The sequence below is a fragment of the Eumetopias jubatus genome, unplaced genomic scaffold, assembly GCF_037043125.1.
Source record: "Eumetopias jubatus isolate StellerSeaLion01/CBP00866 unplaced genomic scaffold, mEumJub1_p1.0 scaffold_8, whole genome shotgun sequence".
Lineage (NCBI taxonomy): Eukaryota > Metazoa > Chordata > Mammalia > Carnivora > Otariidae > Eumetopias > Eumetopias jubatus.
Genome location: NW_028274814.1, coordinates 136,509,335 through 136,536,968, shown reverse-complemented (window position 1 = coordinate 136,536,968; position 27,634 = coordinate 136,509,335). Strand labels below are relative to the sequence as shown.

Sequence of the window (27,634 nt, the reverse complement as noted above, 5' to 3'; positions counted from 1 at the left end):
GGTGTGCTGTGGGCTGCACTCCAGACACTGGCCCTGGGCTGGATCCAGGTTCTAGGGAGGCTTTCTCAGAAACCCCTGGTGCTGCTCAGGGTGGCTTGGGAGGCCTGCAGGTGTGGCTGACCCTGGGCAGGGTGAGGAAAGAGAAGGAGGGGGAGATAGCTGCTCTCAGTGTGTAGAACCACAGAGCAAGTCTGCCCTAGTTCTTCAGTGCTGCGCTTGCTGGCCCCTGGATGGTGGCAGCTGCCCAGGCCTCTGGAGCACAGCTGTAGGGAGGTTTGGGATTTTCACAACCTTCTTTGTGGCAGTCTGGTAGGTTACACCAGCCTTGGGAGCTGTGGGGCCAGGTGGTACATTTCCCATGTCCTGGAGGAGGGAACAGGCTCATCGGGGTGCCCTGGCTTCTCCACAGTCACATACTACCCTGCACAGCTGAGCTTAGCCGTAAGGTCATGGCTGTGTTAGGGTCACAGGACCATGGAAGTCAGAACCACAGGGTCCCGGAGAGGTCGCCTACTTTTGTGGTCCTCATGTGGACCTCAAAGGAGTCCTGGCACCTAGCTAAAAGGGAGATCCCCTAAGTGGGGCCACGGGAGGGATATGGCCTTTCATGTTGGGGAGTAGGCTTGAAGCCCCATCCTCCCCGGTGGGGCTTTGAGGAGCAAAGGAGATCGGGGCTGGCTGATGGTGCTCTGTGCAGCCTGAAGCCCATGCTGGGCAGGACAGGCATAGCCCTGTTTCTCAAACGAGAACACTACGGTCCAGAGAGTCCGGAAGATTCACCTCTGGTCACACAGGCAGAATGGGACAAGGTTTGTCTGGAAGCCCCCTCTCCACCACGAGTTCTCAGGACAGGGCTGTCATGTTGACTTGGGCTGTCTGGGTTGGCCGGGGAAGGACTGGAAATGGCCAAGGAGTGGGCTTGAAGGCTTCAGCAGGCAGGCGTGCCCACCACCATCCTGGAAGGTGTGAGTCAGGTGGCTGGAGGTAGGTGGTGGGAGCCTAAGAGCTGCCCGCTGGTGCTCTGAGGCCATGCTGAGGCCCCTCAGCCTCACTAACTGGGAGAGGTGGGTACTGGGAGAGGTGGAGCAGAGCTCCAGAGCAGGGCAGGAGCAGGAACTGGGCCCCCAGAGGCCCTGTACCCCTCTTCAGCAGGAGGGTGATGGCAGAAGCGGGCTGAGCTGAACTGGTGTCAAGCGGGTGGGTAGCAAGGTGGAGAAAGAGCTGTGGACTTGCTTTTTCTAATTAGAGTCAGTGGATAAAAGCCTAGAGCGGGGTCAGGGAGGTGAGAAGAGATGAACTGAGAGTACAGGTACCTTCACCCCGGGTTTGGGAGGCAGAGTTGGGGGAGCAGATTGAGGGGCATGGAGGGGGCCAAGGAAAAGGATGATGGTTGGCCTGCCCTGAATTCCCACTTCTCTGATTATAGAAATCCCCTCAAGCACCCCTTTAGAGCCCATCCTGCCCCAGAGGCAGAAAAAAAAAAAAAAACCTGTGCCTCCTCTGGTCTCTCTACAACACTTATAGCACGGGACAAGGCCCCACGCCCAGAGCTAAGCAACCATCCTCAGAGGCTTCCATGAAAGGCACCACCCAGAGCACTGGTGAACCCCTCCCTCAACAGCTCATAATTCTTAGCACCTGCTCCTCGGAGAGCAGCCCGTGTGGTACAGACTTGGGATCCTCTTGGACTTCAGGCTCTAACTAGTAGGCTTTGGTAAGGATGGCTGCTCCCAGGCTACATTAATAGAGGCAAGGTATGGAGAATAAGAGAGGTGACCATCCCCGTTGTGCCCTGTGCTGGTCAGAGCACAACTGGGGCATCACATTCAGAGCCCAGCCCTGCATGGAGAGAGTAGCCTAGATGGTGTGGGGAACCAGAGTTGGGTCAGCATCAGTGGCCTGTGGGAGCGGGCACAGGCAGTTGATCTCAGTGGATCCTGTGACTGGTGGGCCACGTGAGCCCGCTTTTGGGTCCTTGGAGGGGATGGGGTAGGACTGGCGGAGGGGGAAGGACCTGGTTCTGGGGCCCAGGAGAGAAGCAGATGAGGAAGGCAAGACCCTGAGGAGTGTGACGGTGAGGTCAGGCCCCGGGCCGGCCAGCTCCAGGGTCTGTGCCCTACCCCCCCCCGACTGCTGCACTGGCCAGCTCCTCATCAGAGGGCAGAGACAAGTGACGAGTGAGGGAGGGCGGGGCTTGAATGCCCTGGAACAGTCTACTCTGAGCAGTGCCCGTGGTAGTCACGGTACAGGGTTCCACCAGAGCAGGGCACGTGTGCTGCAGTCACCCGGTGGCTGAGGTGTCCTTGCGGGTGTCTTCCATCCCTGGATGCCGGTTATCTCCTATGCCAACAGGGCTTGTTTTTAGGCTGGGTAGGATAAGACCGAGTGAGCGCAGGGTGGCGCTTGCTGGCCCCGAGAGGCCCCAGGAGCACACGCCATCCTCGTCGCTCTCCATCGTGACCACATCAGTGACAGACTGGTCCTGCAGGCCCAGGGTGACAGCCCCTGTTCCATGTCACAGAGAGGGTGGTGGCCTGTAGCAGAGCAGCTGGGGGCCATTCAGGACTAAGTGGCCCTGCCCCAGCCTTGGAGTCTCAGCTGCACCCAGCCATTGCCGTTTATAATTACCCCCAGTCACTGAACACAGGCTAAGAACAGGGGCAGTTCCATTTTCTTTAAAGAGGCTCAAACTATGTAACAGATTTTCAGTTTACGTTAAAATCAGTTAAAATATTTGGATTTGAGGGTTGGAGTGATAAATTTCAAGTATCTGGCTGACTTGTGCAAAACCCCTGAGTACCCAGCTAAGTTTACCACGGGCCCCTGGGACCCCACTCCTAGCAAGACTGATGAGACGTTGTGGGTCGTTCTTGTCAACCCAAGTGTTCAGTCAGTCCCTTTCCCACAGTGTGGTGGGATGGATGCTGTGTTAGCTTCCTCTTGCTGCTAACAGGGTACCACAATCCTAGTGCCTTCCAACAGCAGGAATGCACCATCTTCTGGCAGGTCAGAAGTTGGACTTGGGACTCACGGGGCTAAAATCAAGATGTCAGCAAGGGCTGCATTTTTTCTGGAAGCTCTAGAAGCTTCTAGAACCACGCATATTCCTTGGTTTGGGACTTCTCCCTGTCTTCAAAGCCAGCAGCATGGCATCTCTCTGACCCTGCTTCCATCAGGCTCTCTTTCTCTGACCTCCCTTCTCCACCTTTAGGGAACCTTATGACCACATTGGGGGCCCACCCAGATGATCCAGAACAAGTGCCCATCTCAAGGGTCTTAATTTAGTCACATCTGTTGAGTCCCTTTTGCCACATAGCATCATGGGGGACTAAGACAAGGACATTTTAGGGGGCTGTTAGTCTCTCGACCCCAAATGGTTCAAACTTGGTCTGGAAGGAAACCTCCCAGGCTGGCTGCTGTGAGCTCGAGAGGCGGAGCCCACATCCTCCTCCTTCACTGGCTTGTTCTGGTCCACGCATCTCCAGGCACAGGTGGGGGCTGGCAGTGTGGGATGCGCTGGTCTGTGCGGGAAGTCCCGCCCCCACCTCCGCCACCCCCCACCCCCCCCCCCGCCAAGTGGGCGCCCACCACTTCTTCAGGCAGCCTCGGTGCACATCAGCCTGCTGTTTCTGGAGGACTCTTCCTCCTCACAGTGGTCTGCGCCAGTCTGGGGGCTGTGGACTCCCAAGCCCAGGGCCCTAAGTCAGGAGTCGAGTAGCCTGAGGTGCGTCAGCCCTCCCGACTGGAATCTGTCCTCACAGCCTGCCCACTTAGGGGTCCCCCTGAGCCCAGGGGAGCCAGGTGCTCCAGGTCCGGTGAATACAGCAGTTGTTAGCCTAGAACCCCAGCTTCTCTGGGCCTTGCTCTGTCCCAGTCTTCATTCACCTCCCAGCCACCCTGAGGGTTGGCACTAAAGCAATTCCCATTTTACAGATGAGGACACGGAGGCCCAAAAAGGTACTAGGAACTGCCCCCCACCCTGCATTCCCACAGCTGACACCTGCCCATCTCCCGACACCTCTCCACCTGTGAGCCAGGCTTCCCTTCCTGAGTCAGCATGATCCCGTAACACTCTCACCTAGCGGGGCTCCCAGGGGGTGGTGTGAAAGTGTGGAGGGGCCTGGCAGACAGGGGAGCCACTGAGGAAGTTCCAGGAAGGGGGCCGAGGGGCTGGAGCCCTGGAAGGCCGGGGAGGACCAGGGAAATGCTCCAGCAGTTGTGGTCGTGGCTGACGTTTGGGGGTTGCAGACTGAGCCCCGTGCTTTCCCCAGCCTCATTTAACCATACGACCCCCTGAGACGTCTGGCTCATGTCCACACCCTCACGCTCCTTCTCCCTGGCTCCCCACTCCTCTGTTCCCCCAGGGGTTGCCCACCTGCCACTTTCTTCTCTACAGCCACCATCTCCAGGGTCCCTGGGCCTCTCCTGATTTCCCCAACCTCCCAGGCCACCCCCCTCCACCAGCCCTGGTTCCAGACCCATGCATCGGTCACCTCCTGAAATCCCCCTCCCAGAAGTCCTGCACGTGCAGCTTCCCATCTGGGCCACGCCCACTCTTCACCAGGTGCCACCCGACACACTTCTACCCGGCCAAGGCTCATCCACACCTAACTAGACTCTCCTTGCCACCCCTACCCCCGCTTCTTGCCCCTCCTCCACCAGCACCCTCTTTTGTCCCAAGCCTGGGACTCCCCGACTTGGGGCAGAGGCCAAGTCTCTGCCAGCTCTGATGGCCCCCGGGGGCACAGCACAGGGCCTGGCCCAGAGCAGGAGCACGGGGAAGACTGGTTGGCACAGAGCATGAACAAAGGCTTCCTGGAGGACGTGTCTGGGGTTGAGTGAGGCCTCGCTGCTTGCCATTCCCACAGGCAGGTGGCCAGCTGGGATAGAAAGGGGGCAGACCCAGATCCAGAACCCTGGGCAAGCCTGGCAGTGCGGAGGGGCTCCGGCAGATCTGAGACAAGGGAGGTGATGAGACAGGGCCGTTTCCCAGGCCAGGTGCTCAGCAGGAGTCCGGCCAGAGGCAAAGGCTGGGCAGACCTTCCTCCAAGCTCCAGGCACTGGGCTCTCATGCAGGAAGAACCAGGGTAGTCAGACTTCACCCCAGTCCATGAACTGGTACCAAGTGTGCCTGGCCTGTAGTCAGCCGGGGACCCCAGCTGTGGTCCTGAGCTCCTGCCCTCAGTTTAGCCCCCCCGACACACACACACACACACACACACAACACACACTCACCCCACATATGCCCTAAGGCCTGGTGGCAGGAGGTGGGTCATGGTGACTTGGGTAAGTAGTTGAGTGGGAGAGTGTAGCGTGGAGGCAGGATGCTAGGCAGGGCTTGTCAGACAAGAAGGGGCAGGGCATTCATTGGCTGGGCCCAGATGAGAACTTCAGCCTAGTCGGGCATGCTTAGCGGGGCGTGACTCACCCCCAGCCTCCCAGGGAGTCTGGGCAGAACTGGGGTTCCCGGCGCCAAGGGCTGAGCCTGGCTGGAGTCCTGCCCCTGCCCTGAGGGAGCAGTCCTGCCCCTGCCCTAAAGAGGCCCAGAGCACTCCCCCATTAGCCCCTTGGCTTCCCTCGGAGCCTGGGGCCTTACAACTTTCCCCTCTCTCTGGGCCCCAGATGAAATTTGAATCTGCTTCTAGCCAGTCTGTACGCTCATCTCATGAAGTATAAAGCCCAGGCGAGGTGTCCCCTCAGTGGGCACAGCTAACAGAAGGCATACTTCCAAACACCACTTTCTCAGCCCCCAGAATGAGGGCAGCGGGACCGGTACAGGTGATGTGTGTCCTCCCTGCCGCAGACAGGGCAGTGCGGGCAAGCACTCCCCCAGGCCCCGCAGATGGGGAGGGGGGGCCCTGCTGCTGTCTGAGTGGTGGGCTCAGGGAGAACTGAGCAAGAAATGTGGGCTCAGGCCCAGCTGGGTTTCAGAACTTGCAGCAGACGGGGTGGGTGGGGGGTTGGGATCACAGCTGCCAGTAGGGAACCCTAAGGCGTGAAGCCGGTGCGTGCTCGTGCAGCCGGAGGCAGAGGCCGGGGGCACAGATGTGTTACAGAGAGCCCGATGTGGTCAGACGGGCAGCTCGGGTGACCCCTGAGGACTGAGGGACGGAGTGCCATCCTCATCGCCTGGCAGAGGTGGCCCAGCTCGGGGAGGTGAGGCGTTAGCCAGGGTCACGTGGCTCTTCAGAGGCGAGTGTTCGTGGCTTCCCTGAGGGAGGCCGTGCTTGGACGAGTGAACTGGGCATGGGGACACCTGGCCTGCCCTGCTCCTCCCTCCCCCCGGATGGCCTTGGTAAGTCCCTTCCCCTGTCAGGACTTATAGAAAGGCAACCCGTGTTTCTCCATCCTCTGGGGCTGTGACAAGGGTCGGCTGGGACAGTGGTCCTTGGGCAAGTGCTTCCTCAATCAGAGCAGCCTATAGAAGCATCATGGGCGATTCTCAGTTGTTGGCCCAGCTCCCAGGCTTTGTTGCAAAATGCCTCCTGGTTTGTGGCAGGGCACCCCCTGCAAGCCTCCTTGTGACTTAGTCCTGGAGCCTGCTCTCCCACACAGCCAGCTCCTGCCCTACACCGCCGTAGAAGCTTCCTACCGACACAGCCTATCTGAGGGGAGCTCCAGCCTGCCCCCACCCCTGCTGCTCATGCCACCCCGTCCCACTGGCAGCTGGGCACACTTGACCCCCACATGCTCCTTCCGGGCCTCAACACCCTGTCGCCAGCCCCTCCCTGTCCTGCCTTCACCCTTCCCTAGGTTTTTTGGCCCCTCAGGATTTGGTCCAGATGGGTCCCACAGCCCTTTGGGATGTGACCCCATGCCCCCTGCCACCTAATGGCCCACTTCCTGATGTGTTTACTGGTTGACGTGGCTCCTTGCCCTGACACACTCAGGAGGGTCCTGGAGCTTAAACTCCAAACCACAGATGGAAGGCACCCCAGAGCCCGGGGCATCTTTATTTTGTTCATCTGCACTCTTCAGAGGAGCTCCCGTGTGCAGAAACAGCAAAAGTGACCAAGAGCCCCAGTCAGCCACCCACGGCTCCCCTCCCGTCCCAGGCACCTAGGCAGGAGATGGTCCAGCCTTCCTTGCTGCCTGCTGGTCCGTTCCTCAGGCCCACCCTTGCCTCCAGGGTGGCTGGGTGGTTCCGACCAAGGGCAGGCCTAGTGCTGGCTGCAGACCAGGTGTCGGCTGACTCTTGACCAAGAAGTAGCCAGAGGTCAGGGCTTCCTGCAGCGAGACGTCCGGGTCTGTCCCAAGGAAGTTGGGGTGGTTCCAGGTTGCTCAGCCAGGCTGTATCTTTGAAGAACTATGCATTTGTTCTTAGAGGCACTTGATTGGAGTTTTGCTAATGGTGATTCTTTGCAGTTTGTTGTCCAGGCCCAGTCTCTGGAGCCAGATCTGGGTTCTGTCCTGACTTCCCCAGTGACTAGCATCATTTCCAGGCTGGGGGCACCTCACGTCTCTGAGCCTTGGTTTTCTCTTTTGCCAAAAGGGGGCCGTAGTCTCTACTCTGAAGCAGCTTGGATGAGATGCTTGATGTGGGGCGCCTGGCCTACATATGGCTCATGGCACTGCCCAGCCACATTCCATTCTTTCTTTCCACCTTCTCCTGCCCAGGCCATTGGAGCTTTCCTAGAGTGCTTGGAATGCTGGGCCCAGGCCATGAGGCGAGAAGCCTGGGGCCTGCCTGACCCTGGTCAGGTCAGAGGTGGTGGTGCCATAGGAAAGGGGGCCTAAAGAACCAGCAAGGTGAACGAGTGCCTTTCAGAGGCCATCCAGGCACGTGCAATCTGGACCCTTCCATGAGGTCTGCCCAACTCACAGGCCAGAGCTCTGAGAGGTAAAGCAGGACCCATGTGCCAGCTTCACTGGCCCCAGGAAGTCATGGGGTAGGAGGGGGAATAGGGGTGTATGGATGCTGGGCATTGCCTCCCTTGGCCCCAGGCTGTCCTCTGACCTACCTTTCCCTGAATCCCAACAGCCGTCAGGAACCCGGAACAAGGCTTCCCTCTGTTGAGCAGCCTCTGGGCTGAGTCTTTTTGTACCTGGACATGGAAATGTTCCCAGCAACTTGCAAGGGTGCCCTTCAGCTTACAGATGAGGAGACTGAGGCCAGGGATGGGCAGCTGACCAGTGTCACACAGGCCTGCCCTTCCCGTGATGCCACCCCACACTCCCTCTAGGGAAAGGTGGGCAGATGACACACAGCGCCTGGCTTGTGAGTGCTCAGGGAGCGTTAGCTGCTGGTGGTGGGTGTTCTGAGAAGAAGGGTCTGACCCCCAAACCTCCATGGTCCCATGTGGTGGAGGGGGCAAGACAGTGCCGAGGAAGGGTCACTAACTGGGCCTTCATGAGCCTTCTATAGGATGGGCATAATGATCCCACCCCCTCCCTCCTGAGGATGGCCTCAAACAAGAGGGTGCCTGTGAGCCCCACTTTGTCTGCTCTCAGCGCCCCTCTCCTTAGTAGCCAGAGCAAAGGCAGAAGCCAGAGGCCAGGAAAAGGCTCGTTGCCGTGGCTCTGCTCCTGCCACCTGCGTTAATATAAAACCTCGGTTGAAGAAACTTCCCCAAGGTTTGCTCATCTCACTCCTGGCCAGCCTCTTCTCTACGCTCAGCCCCAATCCCTGTTGCTACAGACTGCCAGGCACCATACCTCAGGTCCAGAAGGGTCCTTCGCTCTGAGCACCAGTGTGGAAATCCCACCCACCAGGCCGGCCCGTGAGAGGGTGTCGCCCCTGGAATCATGTGCCTGCCCAGTGCCTCCAGGAGGACAGTTCCACCGACACAGCAAACTGCCCTGAGCAGGGCCGGGTCCCAGGTAGACGGAGCTGGTGGGCTGGTGCGGGCCTGAGGGCCCGTTCCTTCCACACAGCTGGGCCAGAGTCAGCACAGGGCCCAGGGGGGGTCTCACAGTCACCCACCTATGTGCTACAAGGGCAGAATCCGGAACCCACCAAGGCTGCCTCCAGGCGAGGCTGGCCCTTTGAGAACCATGGGCCAAGAGGTCTGCTGGCCTCCGATGTGACAGAGCGGTGCCGGGTGCCAAGCGGGGCTTCCAAGGCCTCCTTTCCCACTTCCCCTCGGACCCCGGCTTAGGACCCCTTCCCTGCTGGGGCTGCAGTCCTGGCCTCCACGACTGCCCTGCCCCCTTCCCCGGCGTGCCCCCCAGGTCCCGGCTTTCCTCAGAGCTGCGGCTGCTCCTAGGGCAGAGGCATCCAGCGCCCGGCCCTCGTGGCGCCTCTCCCCTCACGGGCAAGAGCCACACTCTCTGCAGAGCGCTCTCAGGAGTGGGCATCCGCCGGCTGAGGCAGAGCAGGGGTGCCAGGCAGAGGCGGAGAGGCGGCGTGGTTAGGAGCAGGGGGCAGGCAGCAGACAGGGATGAGCCCTGTTCCCCACTCCCTGCTGAGTGACTGGGGAAGCGGCTTCTGCTATCGGCCTGAGGCCTGACTCTTCTCACCTGCCCAAGGCACTTCGAGAAGACCACCAGCCTCACTGTGCCAGAGTAGTAAGGGACATCGGCCTGCTGGCAGTGCCCGTGGTGGGCCACAGGGCCACCCAGAGGTCAGTGGGGCCGGCACAAAGAGATGGGCCGTGCAGGAGAGTCGGGCCAGTGTGCAGAGCTCTACCAGGGAGTGTGGCTTTTATCCCAAAGTGATAGGAGCCATGGAAGGCTCAGGAATCGGCTGAGGAAGGAGAGATCAAAGGTCAGAGATCCCACGGATAGGCTGGGAGAGCCAGTGGCTCACCCCTCTTCCCAGTGGCTTCTGTCGATCTTAGTGGCAGAAGGGCGGGTGGGCCAGGCCTGACTGAGGCCTCGACAGGCTGCAGCAAGAGCTTTGGGCTGCTCCCACCACCAAGGTGAGGCCTTCACGGGACAGGGCAGATGTCTGGGCTGACAGGGTCTCTGTGGGTCATGGGCCTCACACCTCAGCCACCAGATCAGAGCCTCGGGGGTGAGGCCTGACGCCTGCCCTGGAGACAAGCCTGGGATTCCCAGTCACACCACAGGGGCAAAGCCACAGCCCAGAGACGGGAGGGTGCTTTGCCTGAAGTCCCACAGCGCATCGGGAACTCCTAAGTGTGGCGTTCGGGCCTCTGGACCTGCGTCCAGCTCTCCCCAGGGCGCTCTCAGCCAGGTGACGCCGCTCAGCCTGCCGTCAGCCCGCGTGAGCTTCCACCTCGCCCGGTGCCTGTGCCGCTGGCTGGTGCTGCTAGACTCGCAGGTCCTCTGTGCCATCGGGTTCATCTTAGGCACCCTCCCCCTGCCAGGCCCAGCATGGGGCGGGGGCTTGGTCACCTGGCCCCACCTCATTCCTCCAGAGGCTTGTTTTTTCAGCCCATCGTTGAGCAGAAATCGGTCCTGTGGTGGGCATGGGGTCCCCCTGACACAGCTCTTCCTGGGGAGTGAGTGGTCTCTGCGGGGAGACAACCACCTGAACAGAAGCCTGGGGCCTGGGAGAGCCAGCAGTGCTCAGGAGAACTCAGAGGGGCCTCCGGAGTCTTGAGGGGTGCACGAGCCTAGGCCAAGGGAGCCATCTGTGGAGCCCATGCTTGGATGTGATGGGGTGAGCTGGGGGAGGGGGGCCCGGACTCCTGTGAGAAAGGCAGAGTCCGGGCCCTATTCTGTCTCCCCTGATAAACTGTTAACCCCTGAGACCTGGAGGCCTGGGTCAGTGTCGGACCCATCTCTATCTCTCAGCCACCCAGCGCCAAGGAGTCATTCCCAAACTGATGGTTAGACAGAGCAGTGAACCCATCTGCTGCCCCACCAAGCTGAGGTCTCCAAAAAACCAGGGACTCTCTGAGGCATATCTCCCCACACAGAGCAGGAATTCAGATCAATCAGCAACTGACTGGGTGCTAAGACTCTCCATGCAGAGGTTCAAGAGTGAGCGTGTGGTCACTGTTGTGACAATTCACAAAGCACTGTGATGTCCACACTTGCCTGGGCCTTGCACAAACTCCGTGGTAAATGCCATCACCCCTACGTCGCATGTCAGGAAGCCCAGGCTCAAGGAGTAGAGGGGCTTGCCCGAGGTCCCAGGGCCAGGTATGCATCCCCATTTTCTGACTCCACAGCTCATGTTTCAGCCACTGCCCTGTGACTGAGACTGTCCTTCACAGGCCTTGCCAGACCTTGCCCCAGACCTAGGGCAGAGCAAACAGGCAGCGCCAACTCAAAGAGCAGCCCTCTGTCCGAGTCCAGGGCTGGCCTCCCCTGCTCACATCTGCTCTGTCTCTGTGTCCAGAGCCTCTGGCAGGCCTGGCCCAGAGCAGGAATGCCCCAGGGGAAGGACCAAAGACGGGCCCGGTGACACATCTAGGGTTTTCCCACCTGCTGCAAAGGAGTTTACGCTCAGGCCCCTTCCGACTTTAACCCCCACCCCATGCCCAGGCTGGCCGCGTAGGGTAAGAGTTCTCCCCCCTCGCCCATCTCCGCGGCCCCACTGCGAGCCACTAGGAGGACCCCCAACAAAGACCTGGCTCTCTGGCCTGGTCTGGCTCACTCATCCATCTGGAGTCCCACCACCTTGGGTTCAAATACTGGCTTCTCCAAATAACTGAGGGACCTGAGACACGGGGCTGGCTTCACGGGTGTGTGACCTGTACACGTGCCCCAGGCCCTGCCCTCAGAAGGGCCCCCAGGTGGTTGAGTGTTCAGTTGCCTCTGTCTTGAAATTTTTAATTTTTGAGCAAGGGCCCTTCATTTTTATTTTGCACGGGGTCTCACAATAGGTAGTTGATCCTGCCTGGACAAGTTCTTGAACTTCCCTGAGCCTCAGTTTCTCTGGCTGCAGAAGAAGCCAACTTCTGGAGCTGCTGTGAGGCCAGTGGGTGAGAAGATCCTTTGTCCAGCTGTAGAGGCCTGTGCCCTGGGAGGTTTTGTTCCCTCCAGGAGGAGAGGAGAGGCTTTAGAAAGACCCAGTAGCTCTCTTGGATAGACTAGAGGGCTCACAGAGTCCAAAAGGAAAGTCTTCAGCTCCCTGGGACAGCACTCTGGGGTTCGGCTTTGCCCCATTCCCCCTCACACCCCCGAAGGTATGGCGCCTGGACTCCAGCCGCCCTTGGCAGCGTGGGCCCCTGGATGGGGTGTGGCCTCACAGGGCAACCTGCAGCACCCCCTTTGCATCCCCCACCCTGAGAGCCAGAGACAACACCACTGCAGTCCCCAGCCCATGTTTGCCGTTCGCATTCGGGGTGAGCCTGCAGTCAAAAGAGAGGACAGGCTGTCCGGTTCCTGCATCTGAGACAGTGGTGGCCCAGTACCAGGCCCGGGTGGCCTCTAGTCTTGGGAAACAGAGAGGCAAGGCTGCTTTTTGAGGCGGTCGGAGAGAGCGGTCCAGGGGGAGGGACCCAGGCTGATGCCATCCAAGGCAAGGAGCTCCTTCAACAGCCTCTGCTTGGAAACTCCCGGGGACAAAGCTCTCAGTGCCACCCAGGCTGGCCCATCCTGTAACTGTAGACTTCAGTCCCCAACCCCCGCTTGAGCCCAAAGGACTGAGTAGACTTTGTCATCCTCCCTTCTGTGCATATTGCATTGTGCCGTGTACATCTCCTAACCTCAGAATGACACAGCCACCAACCCTGCGCTGTAGAGGGGATGCTGGAGGCCTGGCAGGTGCAGTGGCCCAGGCAACACAGAGGACAGGCTGGTAGCTGGTTGCTCAGTCCACTGCCCCCTCCCCCGCTCAGCACAGGGCCTGGCCTCAGTAAGTACTGGCGCTTGGCATTATTGCACGAGCCTGGACGCACACCCAGAGTGAGCCGGTGGTCCGGAAGAGAGGGACCGATGGCAAGACTTGAATGTCACTAAGGAGGACTCTGGTCGTCTGACCCAGAATGGCAGCAGTTAGGGGCAGGGGCTAGAATCAGATGCTAAAAAAGTAGCAAGACCAGGCCTGGGGGCCCCAGGCGAAGGGGTGGATGGGGGCAGCATGCTCAGAGGCGGGGAGCCCTGGAACAGGAAGCGTCAGGGCAGAGTACGGAGAGCACAGTACCTGCTGGCGCTGTGGGGTCCTGGGGCTGGGGCTGTCAGGGGGGTTGGAGTCAGACCCAGCAGGTCCCACCGGCTCTGCCACTTATGAGCCGCACAACCCTGGGTGGAGTCCTTGCCCGAGAGGTGGAAGGGGCAGGAGCCGCCTCACAGAGCTGCTAAGAGCCTAGGGGACATGACGCTTGGAAGACTGAGTTGAGACTGGAGCGGGTGACCCGCCATAACCAAGTGCTGTGGGATGAAGGGGTCAGCACCCAGAACAGCCCATGGGGCCTTCCCTGGGGGCCCAGAGCCACCCTCTCAGAACCTGAAGTTTAGGCACCAAACATCGTCTAGGGCAACATGGGAGATTAAACATGTGCACAGTGCAGGGGAGAGGCTAGAGAGTGGGTGACTCTCCACGCTGACCCCAGCCCCCTCCTGGCCTCTGCCTGCCCAGTGGGTGCCAAGGCCCCTCAGCTCTGGAAAGCCAAGATTCCGAGACCCACCAGGGCCTCCGGGGATGCGAAGGGCCAACAGGAGCCCCTTTGGCCAGGACACTTCTCAGGGACACAGCCCCCAGTGCCCACCCCACACTCCACCGCCACTACCACAGAGAGGCCCAGTCGACATCACTGTCGCCGAGTAAGGTCACAGCTCTGCCCCAGCCCCAGTTCTTCAGGGCCTGAGGCTTAACTACCTGCACCTGGAGAGCAGGCAGCCCCTCGGGCCCCTCTCCACATAAAAGGCTGAAAAGGCACCTGGGACCTGCGTTGGCTCTTTGATTTGGGTCCGGGAGGCAGGATTTCCTCTCTGGTTAGAAGTCCAGGAGGGAGAAACTACCATTGGCGAAGCAACTCCAACCTGCCAGGACCCAGACCAGGTGCTTCACGTGGGGAGTTTGAGCCTCACCTCAGGCCCGAGAGGGAAGGTTTGTCGTCCTCACCTGCCAGGTGTGGGTGCTGAGGTCCAGCCCAAGGGGTAGCCTGCCTGGGTCACTCAGTGAGCAACAGGGCCAACGCTCACACCCTGGCCTGCCCACCTCCACTGCCCCAAGAGGGCCTGAGCAGGCCATACACCAGTCAGATCCTGGCTCCCACTAACAGAGGCCAGCATAGTGCAGGGAAGGGCGGTGGCCTTCTTTCTGCACCTGGGGCTCGGGAAGCTCCTTGTGGAGGTGGCCTTTGAGCTGGGCCTGGGGATGCTAGCAGGCAGGAGGTCTCCACACCACTGGGCCGGCAGACACAGAGGCAGGAAGGCTTACAGAACTGCCCACACCCAGCTGGAGGGCTAAGATTTGTGGAGACACACAGAGAAGAGTCAGGCTCGGGAGACTCGCCTTTCAATCACAGTTACAGCTCATCCTATCATGGTGAGGGCATTAGCCTCGAGAAGTAGGGCCAGTGGCCCTCTGCCACCCATAGCCCCTGTGCTTGGGATGCTCAGGACGACACCTGCTGTGCCCCCCTCCACCCGGCAGGATCACAGAGATGCACCCTCACACACACACACCCAGAAGGGAAAGCCCGATCTCCCCCACTCCCGGCCCTGCCCACCTCCCCCGCCCCCCCCCCCCACACACACATACACACAAATTGAAGTTCAAAGGAAAGGCATCATGAATTTGGTATAATTAGCTGCAGGGACTCCTGGGGTATGTATTCAGTGATCACTCCCGTGGGAATGCAGACACCACAGAAGGACAGACGGAATAAACCAGTTAGGGGGAACCTTCAGGGAAAAGGCACACGGCCAGGTGCCCAGAGGGAGCCAAGGTAGGCAGGCAAAGGGTTTCGGGTTATAAAAGATGGGGCCCTTGGCTCTTCGGTTCCCAACATCGAAGAGAAGAGGGAAGCCCACTCAGGCACAGTTCCCACAAGATCAAAGCACACAGATGCTTGGAAAGAAACCCAAGTTGAAAGGCTCAGAGGCCCAGGAACGGGCTCCTCCGTGTGCGGGCCACCTGCGCCCTGGTGACCCAGCTCTGCCAGCCCCTTCTCCAGGCCTGGGGAGGATCATTCTCACCACACGATGGGTTCGGTGACCTAGGCTCTGCCCCAGCCTTTCCAGGCCCTTTGAATTTGCAAAGGGAATAAAAACACTAGACAAGCTTCAAGTGGACAAAAACCAGACGCCTTTAGCTTATGGCTCAGTGAGAACAGATGTTGAGCTGAGTGCCTCATCAAGGTGATGGATGGTGTGCGGGCTCGGGGAACCCCTCCCTGGAAACTCCACAGCCAGGGCCACAAGCCAGTCCATGCTGAGACCAGTTTGGGAGCCCCAGAGACCGCGAGTCTGAGTTTGGAGTCCAAGTCCAGGCAGGACAAGGGTTTAGGAATCTGGCCCTGGGCAGCTAAATACCAGCCAGGCTGATCTCAGCAACGTTGACCTGTTGGCAGTGACCTTTACACCAGCACAGCCCTCTAGTGTGCAGACGTTTACCTATCCGTCACCTTTGTCAAAGTGGGTCCTCCCTGGCAGCCCCACAGGAATGGTGCCATTCTCCCATTTTACAGATGGGGAGCCTGAGGCTCAGGGAAGCCCACAGCTAGAGAGGATCAGCCAGAACTCAAATTCAGGTGTCCTGTCTCAGGTGGTCCCCCCACGGATGGAGAAAGGCGGTGGCCGCCATCGGAGGAGACTGAGCATCTCTGTCTCTCCCCCCCCCCCCAGAGACGTGTGCAGTAAACAACGGAGGCTGCGACCGAACCTGCAGGGATACGGCCACTGGCGTGCGGTGCAGCTGCCCGGTGGGATTCACGCTGCAGCCCGACGGAAAGACGTGCAAAGGTCAGCGTGGAGCCGCTCAGGCAGGGGCGGGGGCTGCCTGTGAGGGCGGGGGGGTGCCGCGCCAGGGCTCCCCAGCAGGGTTCAAGGGAACGCTGCCTCGATAGCGTCCTGCTGTCCAAGGAAAGGACTGCCCACTGCACTAGGCTAACGGTGTCTTCACTGCGGGATCTCCTGGGCCCACAGTGACTCATTGTGGCCCTGGGGGGGGGGGGGTTGGCCATCTCTTCACCCCTGCCCTCGTGGTCGCACCTGGCGGAGCTGGGGCAACAGCACAACCCAGGGAGGTTTGGGAAGGACAGGTCTCCTTGTACCGGGATGAGACTGTCTTCTTGCCACTGTTAGAAAAATGAGGATGCTGTGTGTCCTTGTCACTGGAGGAGTGACAGTGACGGGGGGGCTCTCAGCGGGGGACTGGGGAGGCAGAAGGACCTCCATTTGCAATTAGAAACGAGGCTCTTGGGAGGATGGGAGAAGCTGGCGGGAACGGGCCGAGCTCCTGGCCTCTGGAAGTGAGAGCAGGTAGGGCTTGCTCTGTTCCCGCTTGTTCCCTGACTCACCCCACAGAGTTCCTGAGTGCCTCCAGGGGTGCTTAGGGTGTTAGGGGTCCCTCAGGAAACAAGAAGTGAGGGGAGCGGGGAAGTGAGAGCTGGCTGGGCTCTGGAGACTGAAGGGGCCACCCTGCAGCCCTGACAAAGGAGCCCTGAACAGCCACAGCCGTTGGGCAGGGAGTAGAGGGGACCACCAGAGCCCCCTGCAAGGGAGGGGGCTGCAGCCCCGCAGCGCCGCCCACTCAGCACCAGACTGGCCCTTCAGATCCCTCTGCCCCTGGCCCCCTGCCTCCCACCTTGCCAGGGAGCAGGCCAGGCTGGGGGGCCAGGAGCGGAAGGGAAGAGGACTTGAACTTCCCAAGTCCAGTGGGTGAAGATACGGACAGCGGAGGCTTCCGGTGGTTTTAAGTAGTCCGAGGGGGCCTTTTTTTAAGCCTGTAAAAATAGATAGCATGTGACTTCTCCTTCCTAGCTGCTCTGCTGGGAAGAAACTAGGGATTACTGACAAAAATAACAGTCCTTCCACCTGTTTATTTGGAAATAAAGCCCTTCTGTAGCGCCTGCTCAGCCCACTTGGAGGCGAGTGGCAACATGTGGACTCAGATGCCGGGGGGACCGGCCAGGGCTCCCCGCGGTCCCAGCCGCCCCCATAGCCAGAGGCGACACAGCAGGCCCGGCCCCATGCCCTCAGAGCTGGGGCAGAAGAGTTTAAAGTCAGGCCACGCCGCCTGCCTCCCGGGCACGGGACCACAGGCGGGCACGTCTCAGTTCCTGACGTGAGGCTAGGAGCTGGTGCCAGGAGCCAACCTGTCCGCACCCACAGCCGTGCCCCAGCAGAGCACCTGCGGGGACCTCTGCTGCCCCCGCCTGGCCTTCGGTGGCCTGGGGGGACACCTGTCCCCGCCTCACCGCCACCTCATGTCTGGGGGAGGGGAGGCCCATCCTGCCAAGCCCCCCACCCAGCTTCCTGTGGCTCCTCCTGAACCACTCCAGCCCTTTAACACGGCTGTCTCCACTCAGCTCTTTGCCCTTGCCGGGACCCACTCCCTCCCGCTGCCCTGCACGCGGGAGGTCCTCTCATTCACTCACATACCAGATGGGGTTTCTGGGCTCCTCCCCTGTGCAGGGGCTGGGGAGACAGGTGAATGGAGCAGACCCTGACCCTGGGGATCTTCAGTTGGATGCAGAAGACAGTTGTTCAGTTTTTAAAATCGGAGATAAACGTGTATTACCGACTGCTTGGTGCTGGATGGAGACGTACAGCCCAGCAGAAGAGTGAGGACCAGAGCCTGCCCTGCGCCGGCGGGGAGGGTGTGGGGAGAGGCATTCGTTGGGGCAGCCTTTCCAACAGCACCAGGGCTGCGGTGCAGAGGCCAGGGATGCAAGGACCCAAAGGGGTCCAGTGTGCCCAGGTGTGTGAGATGTGGGGCAGCCCGGGCCAGATGGTGCAGGGCCTGTGTGCTGGGGAGGGGTCGGCCCTTCATCCTTCCAAGCCTTGGCGAGACCCCCAGACACTCCAGGGCAGGGAAAGCACAGACTCGGGTTTTTCTTTTGAGCCGGTCCCCCGACCACGGCTTGGGCGGGTTCTCTGGGCAGGGGCTGGAAGAGCAGCGAGGCGGCTGCTGTCGTCACCCAGGCTGGGATGACATGGCTTGACCCAGGTGCTGGCCACGGTGGTAGAGACGAGCAGTCCAGATATTGTCCTCAGAGGTAGAATTTTGTTTTTTTTAAGATTTTATTTATTTGACAGAGAGAGAGACAGCAAGAGAGGGAACACAAGCAGGGGGAGTGGGAGAGGGAGAAGCAGGCTTCCCGCGGAGCAGGGAGCCCGATGCGGGGCCCGATCCCAGGACCCTGGGATCATGAACCAAGCCAAAGGCAGACGCTTAACGACTGAGCCACCCAGGCGCCCCTTTCGGAGTTAAAATTTAAGGATTGTGGGACTAGACAAAAACTGCCTAATATCCTCAAATCAGGGAACACTGGAAAATGAAGGCTGACCTCCAGACCCCAGGTTTGGCATCTCAGAGCCTGGAGCGCACAGCCTGAGCTCCCCAGGCCGGACGGGAGAGGTGCAGGTCAGGGCGCGGGCATTTGGCAGGACAAAGCCCAGCTGGGAACTCCCGGCCCAAGGCTTCAGCTCCCCAGTGGGCGTGCACATCCTGGTCCTGGCAAGGGCCCAGAAGGGGATATCAAAGGAGTGATTTCAAAGGTTCAGTGTATTCTGGAAGCCAAAAGCCATTGTGAAGCGAGAAGGCTGGAGGATGAAGGTAACAAAGGTCCTGGAAAATCCAGAGCTGAAAGCCCTGAGCACACAGGGGTCCCACAGGCAGGTGGAGACAGGCATGGGAAAGTAGGGGTTATTCTGCCTGAAACATGGGGGCTGTGGTGCAGGAGGATTTGTCCCAAGCTCTGTTTCAAGAGTGTGGGCAGTGCAGGGGTTCAGCCTCAAGGCACCCTGTTCCCCTGTTCGGTGCTGCACCCGCTTGATATTGATGATTGGCCCTTCTGAGAGGAGGGAGTTCTGGGGCCTTGACTCCCGGAGCTGGAACCTGGATTTCCTCAGAGACACCGGCCCCTCCTCCCAACATCTTCTAGAACAATCTGGGAGAACTCCCACCCACCACCTGTTTCCTCTCCTCCCTCACCTGCCCTCTGCCCAGCAGCGCACCCTCCCCACGAAGCTGCTCCAGGGTGACGCCAGCCCGCTCCCACCCGGAAGCCCCCCACATGGCTCCCGGCTTGCCACGCTGTGCCCCCTCAGCGGGAGTGGGCAGAGGGGGGCAGGAGTATTTGTCCTACAGTGTGTTCCTGTAGCTCCTCCCCCTCCCCCTGAGGCCTGAACTGACTGGCCGATGCCTCCGAAGGTCCTCCTTGGCGGCCCAAGACCCAGCCCTTCTCTCCGATTCCTTCATTCTTCATCCGCTCAGTGAATGCTGCTGGGCAGTCGCTCTCTGCAGGCCGCACGCTAGGCCCAGGGGCTCCAGACAGGAGCCAGCTCCCCCATCTGTGTCCCTGACAAGGGGACAGCGAACTCTGGAGGGAACGTCAGGGAAGGCTTCCCCGGGAGGCCGCTGTTTCCGGGGGCCGGCCATGTGGGGGCTGCACCAGGTGGGGCAGCCGGAGTTGGGCTGCCAAGGCAGAAGCCAAGTGTGCGGAAAGAGGAGGGCAGGGCATCCAGGCCCAGGATGCCCAGGGAGGGGCCTACAGAAAGGGGCTGGCCCTTTATCCTGGGATGACCGGGGGCCACGGAAGACTTGCAGACAGGTAGGGGGCTGCTGGCTGTCTGGTGGGGTCGGGGGCAGTGTGAGCACAGTGAGGAAAGAGAGGAGCCTTAGAAGGGCGGGAAGGGGAGAGACTGCACCCCGGGGTTCCAGCAGGATGAAGGTCCAGGGGCTTTGTGACTGGATCCTGGCTGGGGCTGGCGGTGCTTCCCCCACTCTGACCCCCAGGCAGCCGCCACACCAGCCTGGCCTCAAGCAAACATGCCTCCCATGGCCTGTCTGGTTGCCATGACAGCCCTTCCTCCGACAGGCCCAGATGGGGTTGATGATGGGATTTGGGGTTCCAGAAGGCCTGAGGCATTCCTGAGGAGGCAGACCCGCTCTGCACATTTAGTCTGTGAGAGGCACCTGTTCCCAGCCCTGTTCACAGATGGGGAACCTGAGGCTCAGAGAGGTGCCTTTCCCCGCCCAGAATCACACAGCTAGCTGGGACAGAGCGGAGACAGGTCTCCATTCTCCTGCCGGAGGCTTTTAGCTAGAAATTTCCCTGTCTTCTTATAATCCCCAGGGGGAGAGGATGACAGAGGTGCCCAGGCCTCTGCCCAGGATGGGCCCTCAACTGAACTTAATGTCTGCTTTCTCTGGAGGCTGCAGGGCCAGCACGGTGCTGTGTGTAGCTGCAATCCCCTCTATAAAAGGGGGGATCTGGTCCCCCAGTTGTTTTGAAGATCACACAAGACTTAGCCAGAAAGTGCTTGGCCTGGTCACCAGCATGAGGTGGTGCCCAGTAGGAACAGTGAGCACCAGCAGGTCTGACTACCTGCTGTAGGGTCTGGGCTCACCCTTAGGCCTTTTTGTTCCTGGAATACACGCGTGTGCAGAGTTCCCCCGACTTGGGAAGTCATTGTTTTTAGTGATCATCTCGGTGTGCACACATAGAGCACCTACTGTATTCAGAGGCCAGGGTCTGGTTTCGGGGCCAGGTCTGGTGACCCACAGGCCTCCCTTAGTGGGGACCACCTCAGGTTCCCCTCCTTTGCCACCCTCCTGGTGCCAAAGTCACCAGAGCATGCAAACATGAATGGGTCTCTGGGGTAGAGGTACCTGGGGTTGGGGGGAAGGCAGCCAAGGGCAAGGAGATGCAGGGCATATGCCCGCTGGGTGCCCTGCACTCCTCAAAGGCTGGTCCCGCAGGGATCCCCCCAGGAAAGCCGCTCTGGGGCCTGACCCTGGCAGGCTTGCTGCGGCCCTGTGCTATGCTAGATCCCCTCCCTGGAGCTCTGAGAACTGCCCACAGGGGCGTCTCAGCCTTGCTCCGGACCACACACCTAGGGTTTGTTTTGTTGTTGGGGAACATTCTGTGGGAGCACCGCTTTAGGACTTTTCTGCAGGCGTCAGGTCTAGCTCGTTTGGCTTGAGGGAAAAAAAGTGAGGTGCCATCCGGGATTTGGAGTCGCTGGGATGGGCCAGAGTCCCCTCCATGGGGCTCCTCACAAAGGGGGCCGGTGGACCTTGCTTGTTGGGCAGTGCCATTTATACAGGACAGGGAGCCCGGGCCCTCACACTCAGGCCAGGCTCAACGAGGGCAGGAGTCTGAGTCAGCAGCTCTGCTGAGATGTGGCCGGGGGCCAACTCCAAGAAGTCCTTTCTGGTTTCCTTCGCTTCCTTTCACCCCCTCCAAATCAGGGTGAGAACCCCGTTCTGAAAGCTCTGCTAGTACGTGCTGGGTCGTGTCAGCATGGGGAGCCTTGGGGTCAGGGCCCAAGAGGAACTGTGGAGTCAGAAGAGACATCTCAGGGACAAGGTCTCTGACGACACAGTCCAGGCTGGCCTGGAACCCAGAGAGCAAAACCCAGATAAGCAGGGCCGGGGGTTGGGGGGGGGGGCAGGAAGGAACTCACAGGAGTCAGGGGGACGTTTGTGATACATCAGCCAACAGGCAGTGCTGCGAGGGAGAAAGCCGCCCCGCCACTAGAGATATGTGCCATTGGCCAGGCTGCTTGGGAGGGGTCATTCATTGCATGGGGTTAGGCCAGGTGACCTTCAGGGTCCAGCCACAGCTCGTTCGTTGGATGCTGAGTGAAGAAACAGCTCAAACAAACAGGTGGAATTAGAGGGGGAAGCCAGCTAGCCCGGGAACACCCTTACCTTTCTAAGCCTCCCATCAGTAAAACAGGGGCATTAAACCTACAGATTGTTGACTGAGCACTCACTCAGCACCAGCACCCCGGGACCCGTTAGTTCATCTGCTCCTCTCGCTGTTCTTCCAAGGCGGGCGAGCCAAGGCTCCAGGGGCCCAGGAGCTCGCCCCAGGTCGCAGCCGTGGGGAAGCAGCCAGCCCGCTGCAGGGCGCGCTGCCTCCCCGAGTGTCGTCCTGTCCCGTCCCCCGTCCCGTGGTCTTGCCACGCACGGCAGCCATCGCTTCCCCCCCTTCTTTGCCACGAAAGCCCGCCGGGCTCGCCAACGCGGGGAGGCGGCAGTAACTCAGCCTCCGGCCCCCCGCCGCTGGGAGCCAGGCCCCTGGGCCGCCTGCTCCGATGGGGATGGGGGACCGGACCCCGCGGCGGGCAGCGGGCGCAGGGAGGGGCGGGGGCGGGCCTCCCCCCACCTGGCAGCCCAGCCCACTCGCCCCGCCCCGCCCCGCCCGCTGGGCGCCCCGCAGACATCAACGAGTGCCTGGCCAACAACGGGGGCTGCGACCACTTCTGCCGCAACACCGTGGGCAGCTTCGAGTGCGGCTGCCGCAAGGGCTACAAGCTGCTGACCGACGAGCGGACGTGCCAAGGTGAGCCCCCGTGGGCCCCCGGCGGCCTCGCCCCGCCCTTCCCGGGCCTGCGCGGGCTCCTGGGGGGGGGTGAGGGGGTAGGGCCGGGGTGTGTCGGCCCCCGCTGGCCGGTCCGAGTGTGCACCTGCCCTCCCCGCCTTCTCTGTCCTTCATGACTCTAGGTCCAACCCATCCCTTTTATGGATGGGAGACTGAGGCCCGGAGGCGCATCAGCACGTGGGGGGGGGGGGCCGGGGGGATGGTTACCACAGTGAGTCGGTGGCAGAGCTGGTCAGCTCCAGCACCCTGTCCTCCCGGTGGCCCCCGGGCCTCCTTCCGAGGCTTCGGAGGTGCGCTACCGCCGCCTGGTGGAAGGCTTGGCACATTGCAGGCGCTCTCCTGCAGTGCTTCCTTAGAGTTCCTGGGCGCCTGCGAGGAGCCACCAGGGTGATGTGAGGTCTGGGCAGAAGCCAAGAATCACAGTCCAGCACAAGTCCAGGAGACATCCGGGATGCAGTGAGAGCCCAGAGGATGGGCAGTGGAAAGAGTGGTCAGGGAAGGCTTCCTGGGGAAGGGGTCACTGGTGAATAGGCATTTTCCCAGAGGAGTGACAGACTGCACATGGCTCAGTGGGCCTCTCAGTGCAGCTTAGGGCTGGCCCTGGGGCAGCACGAGGCCCTGAGGGGCACGGGATGTGCTCTCCCAAGGACACGGTGGAAGGCAAGAGCAAGAGGCTGGTAAGGGAGGGTCTAGGGCCAGCCTGTCCTGAGCCCATCCTATGACCCGAGTCAGTCACTTCCCCTCCCCAGCTCAGCTTCTTCATTCCTTGAGGGGTCTCCTGGCTCTCTCTTCCCCTTAGGGCGTGAGGGCCCACTGGGGGCACTTCACCTGTCCAGACTCCACTACACTTTGACTTAGTTTCTCCATCTGCCTTGCCAAGTTCTGTGGAGGGCTAAGGGAGGGGCCCTTGACTTTGTACTCCCAGCTGCCCCGTGAGACATGTGGGCCACCACTGAGGAGGAGGCCCTGATGTTTTTGCTTCTGGGCTCCAGCCAGTCTTCTCCACTCTTTACCAGGCTCGTCTCTCTGAGGCCCCCCGGGGCTCTGGCCATGTCCCAGCCCTGCTCCAGCACCACCCTGGACTCTAATTTCCTTTGCCTGGCACTCAGGCCCTTGGGATGGGGACCTCAGCCACCTCCCCAAGCCCCCTGAGCTCCACACGTTCCCCTGGAGGCCCTGTGCTGCCCCCTCCCGACCTTTGCTTGTAGTGCCCTTCCCCCACTTCCATTCCTTCCTTCCAAGCTAGTCCCACCCTTCAAGGTCTAGTCCAGGTGCCACAAGTACCAGGAGATCTTCCCAGATCCCCCGCTGGGAGGAATCACATCCTCCTTTGAGCACCCACAGTGTGATTCCTTCCTTGTGCTAGAATTATTACAAACACACGTATATCATCAACGTGTGTGGTCACATGAGCTAATATATTCAAAGAATGATCTCCAACTACAGTGCCCATGGAAAGGTGGGTCAGTGGCTGTTTTGCCCTCAGGAGCCATCAGCTGTCCTATGAGAGCCATTTTCCTCAGAATTTATGGCCAGGACAGACTTGTCTTCTAGGAGCATGCGATTCATTTCCTCCTTTCCAGTAACATGCACCCTGTGACCCTTTTTCCTTTTTACCTTGGCTGCCAGGAAGCTCAGAATCGAATTTCACATACTGTCAAGGTTTTCTTGTTATCCCTTATGGGTAGAGTATTCCCCCACCCATACCCCTTTCTCTTTGGGCTGTTTTCCTTGTTTTCTCGAGATCTTTTGGAGTGATAGGAAAACACACTGTGGTCGGCATCCAGAAGGCCTGGTTTCATGTTCCAGTTCATTTGTCTCCTCAGGCAAGCCCCCATCAATTTGCTGTAGATGAGGATTAAACATTCATCCTGATCACAACTGAATGTGAGATATTAAAATGGCAGACATAATACTTGTATCCGAAGTACTTACACCCTGCCCACCTCCAGAAAAGATGGGAAATGGCTTCTAACCCAGAAACATAAGGTTAATGGAGACAAACTGGAAAATCAGGCTGTGACCAGAAGCCAACATTCACTGTGGATCAGCTGTGCCATAAGCCTCGGGGGCCCAGGGACTGTCTGTGTGCAGATGCACGTTGAGCGACTGAGTGAGTGCCAGGCCGTGTCCACCCAGCGCCCTGAAACTCCTCCCCGCACTGTCTCCCTGTGGCCACACAGACATCGACGAGTGCTCCTTCGAGCGGACCTGCGACCACATCTGCATCAACTCCCCAGGCAGCTTCCAGTGCCTGTGTCACCGTGGCTACACACTCTATGGGACAACCCACTGCGGAGGTTTGCAGCCCGCCCGCCAGGGCCACCTTCCCCCTGAGGCACGCGCCTGGCCGCATGGCCACCTATGCTGACCCTGACCTTGACTCCAGAGGGCCTGGAAGGGACCTAAGCAAGGCCAGGTTCTGGTGGGCAGAGGGGCTCAGCCAAGAGCAAGGTGGGAAGATGGGGGCAGGGAGCAGCAAGTATCAGCTAGGTGGCAGGCCTCAGGCCAGGTTGTGGGCATAGGCCCCAGAAATGTCAGCTACAAGGGAACCTCGGTCCAGAACAGGGGATGGCCACTACACAGAATCCCACAGACAATTCGTCCCAGTGGGAGAGGGTGACAACAGAGAAGGGCGGCGTATGGAGATGGGGGGGGGGGGTCCTAAAGGAGGAGCATCTGGGTCAAGATGAGGGAAAGCATGCCAGAAGGATCAGCATATGCAAAGGCACTGAGGTAGCACGGAGGGACCCAGAAGCAGCTGGTAGAGCCCCATGAGGGAAGGAGGATGTGGTGCACGATGCTGACAGGGAGGAAGCAGGGCTTTGTGAGGCCTACAGGTGATTTGGGTTTTCTTCCTCGTGCAATGGGAGACTATTGGAGGGTTTAAGTAGGGGTGTGACATGGGCACGTTCAGGTAATGAGATCACTCTAGCTGCCACGTGTTCAGGAGAGTGGAACCCAGGGCACCAGCAGGGAGAGGGTTCCAGGCATGAGAGCCAGAGCCACTGAGCTCGGGCAGCGGGGGAGGTGTGCAGAGAAGGAGAAGGTTCTGAAGTATTCAGCTACAGATGATGGGACTTGGAGATGTGCAGGCATGGCAAGTGGAGGTGGGGGAGCCAAGAATGGCCCCGAGGTCCGAGGGTCTCCTCATTTCCTGAGACCACACTCCCTCTGCTGGGCAGCTGGGCAGGTCGGATGTGGTCAGGTGTGAAGTGATCAGGCACAACTGGTGTTGGGGGGCGGGGGGGGAATGGGCTCCTGAGGTGGGCTACAGATTCTTCTAGAGGGACCTCAAAAACCTGGGCACTGGCTCCCCTGGGCCTGCCGCTCCGACTGCAGGCCGCCCAGATGCTCAGAGCCAGGCACCCCAGCATGAGTGTGGCCCAGCCCCCTCTCCATCTCCAGCGGGTGCTCTGGTTCCTTGGTGGCCAGGGCAGGAAGGGTTGGAAGTGGCTTCTTTCACCCTGGGGCCCGTTGCATAGAGGGAAACAGCCTGTCCAAAGTCCCAGCAAGAGTGACCGCACGGCCCCTGCCTCGCGAGACCTGCTTGGCACTTGAATTTTGTGCCACCTTCTGCCCTCCGCCCCCAGTCTGGGTGCAGCTGCTGGAGGTCGGCAAACGGCTGGGGTTCCTGGGGGAGGGGGAGGGGTCGGTGTCCGTGTCCATCAGCCTCGTGTGTGTGCACTCCTGTGTGTGACGCGTGCGGCCGCCTGTCTGCATCTGATGCGTGGCCGGCTGCCGGCAGGGTCAGGGGACTCTCGGCCCTCTGGTGCTGGGTGGCCCTGCCCTGCCAGCCAACCTCCTGCCCTGATGCCCTTCCTCCCACCTGTGCTTCCAGATGTGGACGAGTGCAGCATGAACAACGGGAGCTGTGACCAGGGCTGTGTCAACACCAAGGGCAGCTACGAATGCGTCTGCCCCGCGGGGAGGCGGCTCCACTGGAACCGGAAGGACTGTGTGGGTGAGTGCCCTGGGGTGGGCCACCGCTGGGACCCCTGAAGAAGGGCCTGGGCGCTGGCTTCCGCCGCTTCCGCCAGGTGCCTGGATGGGAAGGGCAGTGACCTCTCAGGGCGGGGTGAGCATGGGGTGAACAACGCAGGGCCTACCTCGCCTGGGAGGGGGGTTCTCGGCAGGGAATCTCTGCTGCTGGGATGGGGCTAATGGGAAGGAGGACCTGCAGAAGAAGAGGGGATGCGGGCGGGGGAGCGTGCTGGGTGCCAGCCAGAGGCACAGAAACGGACCCACAGGGGGAGGGGGACACAGAGGTGAAGATCTGGGGGTCAGTGTGTGCAGCTAGGGCTGTGGGCTCAGGAGGAGCTAGAAGCTCGGAGGGCACAGAGGCCTCCACGCCCCCATCTCCCGCTGGTCCTGCCCAGGAAGCTGGGGGAGGAGAGAGGGTGGCCGCTCGGGCTGCAGCAACATCAGAGTCTGGAGGGGAGCCCCTGGGTCTCCGCAGCCCCGCCACCTGCCCAGGCCACCGGCCCCACAAGGTCCAGGACGGGAAGGGGGGGGCGCTCCCAGCAAGCGCAGGGTTCCTGCGTCCTCTGCTGGTGGGCTCCGGAGACTTGGGGCAGCTCCAGGCCAAGTTCTGGACAATCCCCCACATTCATTGGTTCTACAAACACATGGTCACCCACTACATGCCAGGCCTGCTGTGGATGCTGGAGCCACAGCCCCGAAATGGCTCTTAGATCCTTGCCCTGCCATGCCCTAACATCCCCAGGGCAGCCAGAGCCAGCCTTTGATTTTATTTTTTAAACTTGTTTTTTTCTCCACGCCCAGCGTGGAGCCCAACACAGAGCTTGAACCCACGACCCTGATATCAAGACCTGAGCTGAGATCAAGAGTCAGACATTTAACCGACTGAGCCACCCAGGCACCCCCAGAGCTGGCCTTTTGAATCTGACTCCGAATGTGTCCGCCTCTGCTCAGAGCTCTCCACGACTCCTCTTCATGTGGAAGCAAAGCCAGAGTTCTTAGAATGGCCCAAAGGCTACTGGACCCTGGCCTAACGGCCTTCGGCCCTCACCCTCGTCCACCCCACGCTAGCCTCAGTGACCTCGAGGTTGCTTCCCACCCCCAACTGACATGGCCGTGCCAGGGCTCCCCTCTCGGCCTGGAGGGCTCCTCGCCCCTCTCACTTTCGCTCTGGGAGGCCTTCCTTGCACCCCACCCACTACCCCCCACCTCCTTGTTTTCTTTTCTCCCATTGTACTTCCCACGGCTAGACATATACATATATGTAATATATGCTTTACACAGCGGAGCAC

The 27,634-nt window shown here is 60.3% G+C and overlaps 1 protein-coding gene across 2 annotated transcripts in view; it reads left to right on the top strand.

Annotated features, from left to right (window-relative positions):
* The window catches only part of SCUBE1 (signal peptide, CUB domain and EGF like domain containing 1), a 138,906-nt gene that overhangs the window by 87,539 nt on the left and 23,733 nt on the right, over nt 1–27,634 (top strand). For both annotated transcript variants that reach the window (XM_028115512.2, XM_028115511.2), the window contains 4 exons: nt 15,649–15,765; nt 22,200–22,322; nt 24,545–24,661; nt 26,203–26,325. In XM_028115512.2, the coding sequence (XP_027971313.1) occupies nt 15,649–15,765; nt 22,200–22,322; nt 24,545–24,661; nt 26,203–26,325 (480 nt within the window). The remainder of the gene's footprint in view (nt 1–15,648; nt 15,766–22,199; nt 22,323–24,544; nt 24,662–26,202; nt 26,326–27,634) is intronic.